The sequence below is a fragment of the Anabrus simplex genome, chromosome 14, assembly GCF_040414725.1.
Source record: "Anabrus simplex isolate iqAnaSimp1 chromosome 14, ASM4041472v1, whole genome shotgun sequence".
NCBI lineage: Eukaryota > Metazoa > Arthropoda > Insecta > Orthoptera > Tettigoniidae > Anabrus > Anabrus simplex.
In genome coordinates, this window is record NC_090278.1 from 69,824,277 (window position 1) to 69,836,411 (window position 12,135).

The window sequence follows — 12,135 nt, forward strand, 5'->3', positions numbered from 1 at the left end:
TGGAGCAATCTGTACACTGTTACACAGAAGAAATAGTGACTTGCAGGGATTAGCTTCGTTTGTAACTCAAGGGTTTTATTGTACCAATACCTTCCGATTCATGCTGTGGATATCTGTTATCAAGCAGTCTACACCAAACTGAAGCTCGTCCATGTAGGTTAAAGACATCATTGTTTAGAGTCAATAGAGTTCTTTTACTCATGTTCTTCAATGGGGGAAATCCTATTATATCTTTAGTGTCTGAACGCTTCATTGCTAAGTTTACCATCATGGTTTGAAGTGCTACTATATCATATGTCAACATATGATTTAAGAGTTTCCAGTAAGGAAGGCTTAACATCACCGGGGCTGTTCATTGGGCTGGCATAATCATTTCGGGTGTACTTCATTTTCATCGAGTGCTGAACATTAGAAATTGTCCACCACTTCGAAACTAAGTCAACACGTTATGTTTCATAGTTCTTATGAGAGTGAATAAATTGAGGAATTCGCACCTTAAATTATTTTTAAACACTCGAAATGATGATATAAATATTATTTGAACAGTTTTGTAGTGTATTTCCCTCTATCCAGCGAAGTGTAATCTAAGAGAAAACGTTATCTGACTAAGTGAAATTTCGAAATAATCAGCTTGTTGTTCTCTTTTGCTGTGGGGCTGTCCATCTATTCTAGCAGAATATGTGTTTCTAGTTGATGTGATGAGTAGTTGTTCGCGAAGCGTTTTCATAGGTGCAACAGTGATTTCCCCTATGATGTTACATTTATCATGATAAATTACTACCGTTTGCAAAATATGTACGTAATTTCGGGCGGATTGAACCAGATATTGTGTAGCTCTTTCGGTGGTATCAACACAAGTAATTTAATGTGACGCCGGACTGAGTGGCTCAGACGGTTAGAGCTCGGGCCTTCTGACCCCAACTTGGCGGGTTTGATCCCAGCTCAGTCCGGTAGTATTTGAAGGTGCTCAAATACGTCTGCCTCGTGTCGGTAAATTGACTGGTAGGTAAAACAACTCCTGCGCGACTAAATTCCGACATCTCCGAAAATCGTAAGTTGGTTTATCGTCGAAACGAAGTTATTGCGTGCTAACCTAACCTTCATCAGTCGGCAGCTACTGCGCCCACGACGTCCACCATCTTGGTTTTGATATTACGGTCTGATATAGTGTAGTCGGTCTTGCTCATACTGTCGGAAAATATCGATGGCGATTACTATCGATAGTTTGCCGCCTCTACTCTATGGTAAGTATACTTACCACTTTTTTCGTAACTCGCGCTTCACGGCTATTTGAATCGTTCCACTTCCGGAAGTGGTACATTTGTTTACCAGAGAGCGCCACTTGAATTTCACTCGTGTAAGCATTGTGTTGACCGTAAAATACAGCTCATTTTAGGCGAGATACTGGATTTTCCTGATTTATATAACGTAACAATATATATTTTTGAATAGTTTGATTGCCGGGCTGAGTCGGCTCAGACGGTTAAGGCGCTGGCCTTCTAACCCCAACTTGGCAGGTTCGATCCTGGCTCAGTCCGGTGGTATTTGATGGTGCTCAAATACGACAGCCCCTTGTCGGTAGATTTACTGGCACGTAAAAGAACTCCTGCGGGACTAAATTCCGGCACCTCGGCGTCTCCGAAGACCTTAAAAAGTAGTTAGTGGGACGTAAAGCAAATAACATTATTAATTATTATTATTGAATAGTTTGATTATTTTGTAAACATAGATTACATATTTTGTGGTTAACTTTGAAAGATTTTATCAAATTATCATTGATCTACACATGAAGTACGGTACCAAGAAAAGCGAAATAGTGTGCTCGTTTTGCATACTGATAACGTACTCATTTTCAATGCAATTGGTAATATAAATATTGGAAAATATACTTCAAAGCTTCTAGTTACATGTTTTACATATGCCTTTTCGTACAATATTCTGGCCAACATGTTATATTCACTAATATGAAAACATGCAGCAAGACTGTAAGGTCGTGGACGTACGTGTTATCCGTCACAAGATGTATTAGCTTCCCAGATTATGAAAAATGGATTTATATCCAAAACAAAACTTCGTGTATATTTTGGAAAAACATAAATTTAGTCAATCTGTATGGTATTCAGTTCCTCTGATTTCAGGGGCGTATAGAGAAAATAATAATAATAATAATAATAATAATAATAATAATAATAATAATAATAATTGTTCCGAGGTATCTGTGGAACAGCAGAGGTGAAAGAAGGTGCGGGCTGGAATGGGTCTAACTACAAGTTCGAAAGATGAATAAAATTTCAACAAAGGTTATATTTTCAAAACTTAACAATGGAGACATAGAATTTAGAGCGTACAACAAATAACAACCAGTTACAACCAGGTACAAGGCAACTTTACAATTTCTGGGCTACGAGCCCCAAAGTCTGAGCTCACAGCTCACATCTACAAATTACCAAAGGGCAGAACACCCCTTGATTACATGGAGCTCTTGCTCCCGCTTAGTAATGTCAAGCCATGTCTAAAGCATTTGATAGGGTGGATCATGGGAGACTACTGGCAAAAATGAGTGCAATTGGACTAGACAAAAGAGTGACTGAATGGGTTGCTATATTTCTAGAAAATAGATCTCAGAGAGTTAGAGTAGGTGAAGATTTGTCTGACCCTGTAACAGTTCAGAGGGGAGTTCCTCAGGGCAGTGTTTTCGGACCTTTATGTTTTCTTATATATATAAATGATATGAGTAAAGGAGTGGAATCGGAGGTAAGGCTTTTTGCGGATGATGTTATTCTCTATAGAGTGATAAATAAGTTACAAGATTGTGAGCAACTGCAACGTGACCTCGAAAATGTTGCGAGATGGACAGCAGGCAATGGTATGTTGATAAACGGGGCTAAAAGTCAGGTTGTGAGTTTCACAAATAGGAAAAGTCCTCTCAGTTTTAATTACTGCGTTGATGGGGTGAAAGTTCCTTTTGGGGATCATTGTAAGTATCTAGGTGTTAATATAAGGAAAGATCTTCACTGGGGTAATCACATAAATGGGATTGTAAATAAAGGGTACAGATCTCTGCACATGGTTATGAGGGTGTTTAGGGGTTGTAGTAAGGATGTAAAGGAGAGTGCATATAAGTCTCTGGTAAGACCCCAACTAGAGTATGGTTCCAGTGTATGGGACCCTCACCAGGATTACCTGATTCAAGAACTGGAAAAAATCCAAAGAAAAGCAGCTCGATTTGTTCTGGGTGATTTCCGACAAAAGAGTAGCGTTAAAAAAATGTTGCAATGTTTAGGTTGGGAAGAATTGAGAGAAAGAAGAAGAGCTGCTCGACTAAGTGGTATGTTCCGAGCTGTCAGCGGAGAGATGGCGTGGAATGACATTAGTAGACGAATAGGTTTGAATGGCGTCTATAAAAGTAGGAAAGATCACAATATGAAGATAAAGTTGGAATTCAAGAGGACAAACTGGGGCAAATATTCATTTATAGGAAGGGGAGTTAGGGATTGGAATAACTTACCTAGGGAGATGTTCAATAAATTTCCAATTTCTTTGAAATCATTTAGGAAAAGGCTAGGGTGCAACAGATAGGGAATCTGCCACCTGGGCGACTGCCCTAAATGCAGATCAGTATGATTGATTGATGATTGATTGATTGAAGCCTCCTCGAGGCACCTTTTAAAATACGGTACCAGAAAGAGCTGACCCGCTCTCAATAGTTCAAGCCTATCAGAAGGCCATAAACAACCTTTACCCTTGACTGCCCTTAAGGCATACTTTTAAATACACAGCGGTAACTAGTACCCAACCTACTAGGGCCTCAATAGGAAAAAAAATCATAAATTAATTCATGTGGACCAAAATACCAAAATGAATGGAGGCGAATACTTGCACTCCCGAATGACACTTCCTAAAACCTAGGTGGCACTAGGCCGATTATACAGGGGCTAATCTCATACTAGGGAGGTGACTCGTTTGAGAAAACTTTAATACATTAAGGAAGAGAAGAAACGGTTACTAAAACGTAGTCACCTCAATTTCAAATGAAGGAGAGCTCGAGAGGGTAAAGCACTCTCTATCCCCGAATTAAAGATCAAGAAAACTGAAGTTTAGCAGAAAAAGGGTTTACATGTTTAATAGTTTACATATTAAAGGTTTCGAACCTTCCCCGACAGTTAAACTGCTGAGCTAGCAAGAAATAAAGATGTTGTAGAAGTACTGCTGTCAGAAGAACGAGGCGCTTCCCGCCCCCTGCTACATATTCACACACAGAGTTAGATGTTATACTAGTGGCGCGGAGACAAAAAAATCAGCAGTTTTTATACCCTCGTGGAAAATTCGAGACCTTTCAAGAATGAGTAGACACACCCCCTCAACTTTATTGGATAGCTTAGAGCTACATATCCATATCGAAGAAGACATACATGATTAGCTGAGAATTAATTAAAGAAATTTGGGATTGGCTAAGTTCAAACCTGGCGGAAGGAAGGATTAATATTGCCAACCCAAAAATAAAAGAACAAAATTTAGTAAAGACAACAACTTTTGAATACAAAATTTCTTCAAAAAGGTTCATTCCTTTGCACCAGAGTGCATGATCATAGTTTTTTTTTTTTTTTGTGTAGAGACATCTGGTAGAGAACGTCCACACTTCTTGATCAATGAAAAACCAAAAACACATCAAAATTTACACAGAGCCATCTTCGGAGAACCTGTTGAGTTAATACAGTTTTTTAAAGTTCAGGATTTCTCCTGTAGAGGAGTTTAAATTGGCGCAATATTTGAACTAGCGGCGTGGAGGTGTACCGCCCGGTACAATAATAATAATAATAATAATAATAATAATAATAATAATAATAATAATAATAATAATAATAATAATAATAATAATAATAATAATAATAATAATAATAATACATTTTCAGGGTAGGATGTAAGAGTAGATTTTGGTCAAAACCTAAAGAGTAGACCCCAATGACATGGTATTTAACCAAATAAGTAATGTATTTTGTACCCCAGGGGTTTGCCCTATAAAGGGTTAACTGTCTCAAATTACAATATGAGCCGGGCTGAGTGGCTCAGACGGTTAAGGCGCTGGCCTTCTAACCCCAACTTGGCAGGTTCGATCCTGGCTCAGTCCGGTGGTATTTGAAGGTGCTCAAATACGACAGCCCCGTGTCGGTAGATTTACTGGCACGTAAAAGAACTCCTGCGGGACTAAATTCCGGCACCTCGGCGTCTCCGAAGACCTTAAAAAGTAGTTAGTGGGACGTAAAACAAATAGCATTATTAATTAAATTACAATATGACTAAGGAGAATAAACAGTTCTGAAGGAAATTTATTTAATAATTGTAAAGGCGATTCATTGTTCGTGAGAGGTAAAATCCGAGTATTCAAATCGTATCCTCCGAAACAAAGCTTGCGAATCATTTGTTAAAAAGCACAAAGAAATTTAGCCCAATGCTGATAGAAGTTATATAATTAATTACAAGTTCGTTGACGGAATCATTTCGTTGCCAGTTCCAAAAATTGTAGTTTATCTCTCAACCATTCAGACGCTATTCATTTCTTGTTTTTCTCATCAATAACGCTGCGACAGCTACAGTATTGTTGAATTTATCCGTTGGGTCATAATGAAAAATATGCTGTTAGTTTCCCTTTGAGAAAAATGAAATGATGATAAATAAATTAAATAAATGAAACTCAAATTGATAACGATTAACTTAATTTATTTATATTTAACAAATCGCTTTAGAGAGACATCTGTATGGAGTTTGGAGTCGACTAGTCGAAAGGGGGGAAACTGACTCAGGGTCAATGGAACTACCACGAATTAAATAATCAGTTCTCTAGAGGCCTCTTTGATAATATGTCTCTCAGTCATGGCCATCCATCAATACTTCACATCACAGCCTGCAAGATCACATTGACACTTTTTACTCTAACGCCCCTCTTTGATAATATGTCTCTCAGTCATGGCCATCCATCAATATTTCACATCACAGCCTGCAAGATCACATTGACACTCTGTACTCTAACGCCCCTCTTTGATAATATGTCTCTCAGTCATGGTCATTCATCTATACTTCACATCACAGCCTGCAAGAACACATCGGCCGTCTGTACTCCAGTGCCCCTCTTTGATATTAGGTCTCTCATTGATGGCCATCGATTAATACTTCACATCACAGCCTGCAAGATCACATCGACCATCTGTACTCTAACGCCCTTCTTTGATATTAGGTCTCTCATTGATGGCCATCCATTAATACTTCACATCACAGCCTGCAAGATCACATCGACAATCTGTACTCTATTGCCCCTCTTTGATATTAGGTCTCTCATTGATGGCCATCGATTAATACTTCACATCACAACCTGCAAGATCTCATTGGCCTTCTTTACTCTAACGCCCCTCTTTGATAGCAGGTCTCTCAGTTATGGCCATCCATTAACACTTCAGATCACAGCCTGCACGGTTGCTAGGTAATATCGCGTCGCACATTTTGTGCCGCGAATTTCGTGATGCAAACTTTCAGACGACCCCATAGCCATAAGACATATTTATGTCAAAAACTAGACAATGTTACATACGACAAGTAAAACCTTAAAACCGATCAAGTGGCAATGCGTTTAAGATCGCGCAGCTGTGACCTTACATTTGGGAGATAGTGGATTCGAACCCCACTGTCAGCAGCCCTGAAGATGGTTTCGTGATTTCCCACTTTCACACCTGGCAATTGTTGGGACTATACCATAATTAAGGCCATGGCCATTCCTTCCCACTCCTAGCCCTTTCTTACCCCCATCGTCGCCATAAGACCTATCTGAGTCGGTGCGACGTAACGCCAATTTTTAAAAAACCTTTAATACTTAAAGAATAAAATGTTAAACAGTAGTGTAATAATGACAGTAGTCTACCAGTGCTAGGAAAAGGGTGTCTGTCCAATGATGAGCCCAAAAGCGCGCTGTGGGCGAAATGCTGTACATACGCACTGGGTCTAATAGACCAAAAGCTGGTTGTATTGGTGTGATTTTTGATCCGTGGCCGTGAAAGGCTTATTAGGAAAATATTACTGTCTTGGAAGAGAGCAGTATCATTATTTGCTTTAGTCTCATAATTACTTTTAACGGTTTCCAGAGATGCCGAGGTGCCCGAATATTGTCCTGAACGAGTTATTTTATGTGCCAGTAAATCAAACGACAAGACGCTTCTTTATTTGAGCACCTTCAAATCACACCGGACTGAGCAATGGATCGAACATGCCATCTTCAGCCCAGGAGGCGAGTGCTCCATCGTCTGAGCTTCTCAGCTCGGCGATGTATCATCAGCTCACACCCAGAACCGCAGGTCACCAATGGAAGTCAAACAAAAACACCTGCACCAAGTGAGCTCACCATTTCCTCGGGCACTCGCGGCACTAAAAGCCGTACGCTAAATAAATAAATAAAAATCCCCACTTCTCTAGCTCTTCATGATGAAGGTAACTCATTGTTGAAAACATCCTACGGATATGAGCTACGAATTTTAGGTAAATAAAATATAGTAAAGTATGAGAATATATATAATTCCTAAAATGTACAAACCTTTTCTTTTTCGTCGTTATCCGGTCGATTAGATTAGCAGTTTGCCTTTTTCTACCACTACGAGCGCTAATGTGAGTCAATGCAGATTTTCACTTAACCCTTATAACTACATTCGGTGTAGACCTTTTCAAAAATTAAAAAAACAAAACAAAACGCCTGAGCGTATTGAACCAAGGAACAAATTAGTGAAAGAATTATGTAAACAAGTTAATTTGACTAGGATCTGAATAAAAAAGAAACAAGTGATTTTAGGCTGTTTATCTGAACTGCATTTAGGCCAGAAGTCATTTTAAATTTTTGATTTTTTTTTTTTTTTTTTTAGTTCGATAAAGCTATCCAAGACTCACAATTTGAAACCTTCCCGGGATCTTTAGCCCTTCAACTTTCGGCACAATTGAGGAAATTGGTTAATTTGACGTTTTTCGTATTATGGGGACCCTACTTTGTCTGCTAAGAAATGTTTAAACATAAATAAATAAATAAATAAATAAATAAATAAATAAATAAATAAATAAATAAATAAATAAATAAATAAATAAATAAATAAATAAATAAATAAATAATTTAAGGATGGACAAAGCAATCGGGGAGGATAGCGAAAACGATACTAGGGCGTTCTAAAGTCTGATAAGCCGGGCTATGTACCTCGAATGGTAGAGCGCTTGCCCTCTGACCTAGAGTTGACGGGTTCAATTCCGGCTCAGTCCGATAGTGTTTGAAGGTGTCCTAGTATGTCAGTAGAGTTACTGGCACGTAGTAGAACTACCGAGAGAGTTGACCGCGCGGTTAGCTTTGCCTTTTTTTTTTTTTTACAATTTGTCTCACTCCGCACCGATACAGATAGGTCTTATGGTGACGATGGGACATGAAAGGGCTAGGAGTGGGAGGGAAGCGACCGTGGCTTTAATTACGGCACAGCCCCAGCATTTGCCTGATGTAAAAATGGAAAACCACGGGAAATCATCTTCGGACTGCCGGCAGTGGGGTTCGAACCCATTATCTCCCCAAAGCGCGCAGCCACTTGTTTGATATACTCTCCCCCCGCATGGCACTACAGCCCTTGAAGGGCCTTGGCCTACTAAGCTACCGCTGCTCTGTTCGAAGACCTGCAGCTTACGAGGTGTCGTGTGGTCAGCACGACGAATCCTCTCGGCCGTTATTCTTGGCTTTCTAGACCGGGGCCGCTATCTCATCGTCAGATAGCTCCTCAATTCTAATCGCGTAGGCTGAGTGGACCTCGAACCAGCCCTCAGGTCCAGGTAAAAATCCCGACCTGGCCGGGAATCGAACCCGGGTTCTCCAGGTAAGAGGCAGGCACGCTACCCCTATACCACGGGGTCGGAACTTGTTTGATATACCAATATTATTTTCACTAACAAGAACCATACACCGCTGTTTTTCTCTTTAAATTCTCCTTCTGTACATAACTGCGGTTCGCCCGGAAGGACGTGGGTTCAAATCCCCGTCAGGAAGTCGTTAAATTTAAGAAACGAGATTTCCACTTCCGGAGGTTCATATGGCCCTGAGGTTCACTCAGCCTACACCAAAATTGAGTATCAGGTTAATTCCTGGGGGTAAAGGCGGCCGGGCGTAGAGCTAACCACTCTACCCCATCACGTGCCGCGGTTAATAATGGTGGAAGCCTTTACCTTCCACTCCTCCAAGGGCCTTCATGGCCTCTACGGAGGTGACTTTGTCTTTGTCTATACATAACTGCATCATGTGTTGAGAAATAATATGATTAATACTGAAAGGAAAGTTAAAATATACCGAGCTTGCATTCGGCAGATAGTGCGGTCGAACCCCACTGCCGGAAGCGCAGAAGATGATTTTCCGTGGTTACCCATTTTCACACCAAGAAAATGCCGGGGCTGTACCTTAATTATGGCCACGGGCGCTTCCTTTTCCCTCTAGATCTTCCCTATCCCATCGTCGTCCTAAGACCTATCAGTGTCGGTGCAACGTAAAGCAAGATTGCAAAGAAAATCAAAGTAAAAATTGGTGAAGTCCACCTCTGTGGTGTAGTGCTTAGCGTAATTAGCTGGCCATCCCGGAGGCCCGGGTTCGATTCCCGGCTCCGCTACGAAATGTGAAAAGTGGTACAAGGGCTGGTCTCGTGAGGTCAACTGAGTAGAGGGGGATTCGATTCCCACCTCAGCCATCCTCGAAGTATTTTTCCGTGGTTTCCGACTTCTCCTCCAGACAAATGCCGGGATGGTACCTAACTTAAAGCCCCTTCCAATCTTCCTGTCCCCCCACAAGGCCCCTGTTCAGCATAGGAGGTGATGCCGCCCGAGCGAAATACGGGTCCTCCACCCCAGTTGTACCCCCGATACGAAGTCTCACGCTCCACGCCTGTAGCGCGCTAGAGGTGGGATCCTTCGCCGAGTCCGAGGGAAAAACCAATCCTGGCGGGTAAACAGATTAAGAAAGAAAGAAAATGAGAAGAGAGAAATTGGAGACTGTCCAGTTCATTCATTTCGTTGTAGAAGTTCCTGTTGTAAAGGCACACAGCTTACATAAATGAAGTATTGTTTGTACTCACGTAAAGGAAGAGATTTTGCTGCAACTGTATCCAAGAAAACACCGAACGAACAGACTATCAACAAGAACTTGCTTCCCAGAGACATGATGGACAAATGACTGGACGATTGAGGAAACTCATCTTTTTATAGCCGACTGCTTCTCCAGCTGCCCCTGACACTCTCCTGACAGTTCATTCCAAGGCCCGCTGGTACGAGCTATCCACTACCAAGGCTAAGTAATAGCCTATGTACTTCTTATGCTATTTGATTTACGTCGCACTGACACAGATAGGCCTTATGGCAACAATGGATTAGGAAAGGCCTAGGAATGGGAAGGAACCGGCCGTGGCTTTAATTAAGGTACAACCCCAGCATGTATTTCTTAAGGCGACTATAGACTACGCTTACGTTTCAGTCTTGGGAAAGCATTATTTCTGATTATATTATACATATTTGCGAAATTTATAACTGGTTCGATAGAAGACAGTTCGGGTTTAAGAAAGTTGTTAGACTGAAGCTCAACTTGTTGGACCGAGCTCGATAGCTGCAGTCGCTTAAGTGCGGCCAGTATCCAGTATTCGGGAGATAGTAGGTTCGATTCCCACTGTCGTCAGCCCTGAAAATGGTTTTCCGTGGTTTCCCAGATACAGATAGGTCTTATGGTGACGCTGGGACATGAAAGGGCTAGGAGTGGGAGGGAAGCGACCGTGGCTTTAATAACGGCACAGCCCCAGCATTTGCCTGATGTAAAAATGGAAAACCACGGGAAATCATCTTCAGGACTGCCGGCAGTGGGGTTCGAACCCATTATCTCCCCAAAGCGCGCAGCCACTTGTTTGATATACCCTCCCCCCGCATGGCACTACAGCCCTTGAAGGGCCTTGGCCTACTAAGCCACCGCTGCTCTGTTCGAAGACCTGCAGCTTACGAGGTGTCGTGTGGTCTGCACGACGAATCCTCTCGGCCGTTATTCTTGGCTTTCTAGACCGGGGCCGCTATCTCATCGTCAGATAGCTCCTCAATTCTAATCGCGTAGGCTGAGTGGACCTCGAACCAGCCCTCAGGTCCAGGTAAAAATCCCGACCTGGCCGGGAATCGAACCCGGGTTCTCCGGGTAAGAGGCAGGCACGCTACCCCTATACCACGGGGTCGGAACTTGTTTGATATACTAATATTATTTTCACTAACAAGAACCATACACCACTGTTTTTCTCTTTAAACTCTCCTTCTGTACATAACTGCGGTTCGCCCGGAAGGACGTGGGTTCAAATCCCCGTCAGGAAGTCGTTAAATTTAAGAAACGAGATTTCCACTTCCGGAGGTGCATATGGCCCTGAGGTTCACTCAGCCTACACCAAAATTGAGTATCAGGTTAATTCCTGGGGGTAAAGGCGGCCGGGCGTAGAGCTAACCACTCTATCCCACCACGTGCCACGGTTAATAATGGTGGAAGCCTTTACCTTCCACTCCTCCAAGGGCCTTCATGGCCTGTACGGAGGTGACTTTGTCTTTGTCTATACATAACTGCATCATGTGTTGAGAAAGAATATGATTAATACTGAAAGGAAAGTTAAAATATACCGAGCTTGCATTCGGCAGATAGTGCGGTCGAACCCCACTGCCGGAAGCGCAGAAGATGATTTTCCGTGGTTACCCATTTTCACACCAAGAAAATGCCGGGGCTGTACCTTAATTATGGCCACGGGCGCTTCCTTTTCCCTCTAGATCTTCCCTATCCCATCGTCGTCCTAAGACCTATCAGTGTCGGTGCAACGTAAAGCAAGATTGCAAAGAAAATCAAAGTAAAATTTGGTAAAGTCCACCTCTGTGGTGTAGTGCTTAGCGTAATTAGCTGGCCATCCCCGAGGCCCGGGTTCGATTCCCGGCTCTGCCACGAAATTTGAAAAGTGGTACAAGGGCTGGAACGGGCTCCACTCAGTCTCGTGAGGCCAACTGAGTAGAGGGGGATTCGATTCCCACCTCAGCCATCCTCGAAGTATTTTTCCGTGGTTTCCGACTTCTCCTCCAGACAAA

The 12,135-nt window shown here is 42.1% G+C and overlaps 1 protein-coding gene across 1 annotated transcript in view; it reads right to left on the minus strand.

The window, feature by feature from the left end:
- LOC136885328 (protein takeout) overlaps nucleotides 1–10,206 on the minus strand; it is a 55,849-nt gene extending 45,643 nt beyond the window's left edge. The window contains exon 1 of the mRNA XM_068230291.1: nucleotides 10,122–10,206. Within this exon, the coding sequence (XP_068086392.1) occupies nucleotides 10,122–10,206 (85 nt within the window). The remainder of the gene's footprint in view (nucleotides 1–10,121) is intronic.
- Between the last annotated feature and the right edge of the window lie 1,929 nt (nucleotides 10,207–12,135).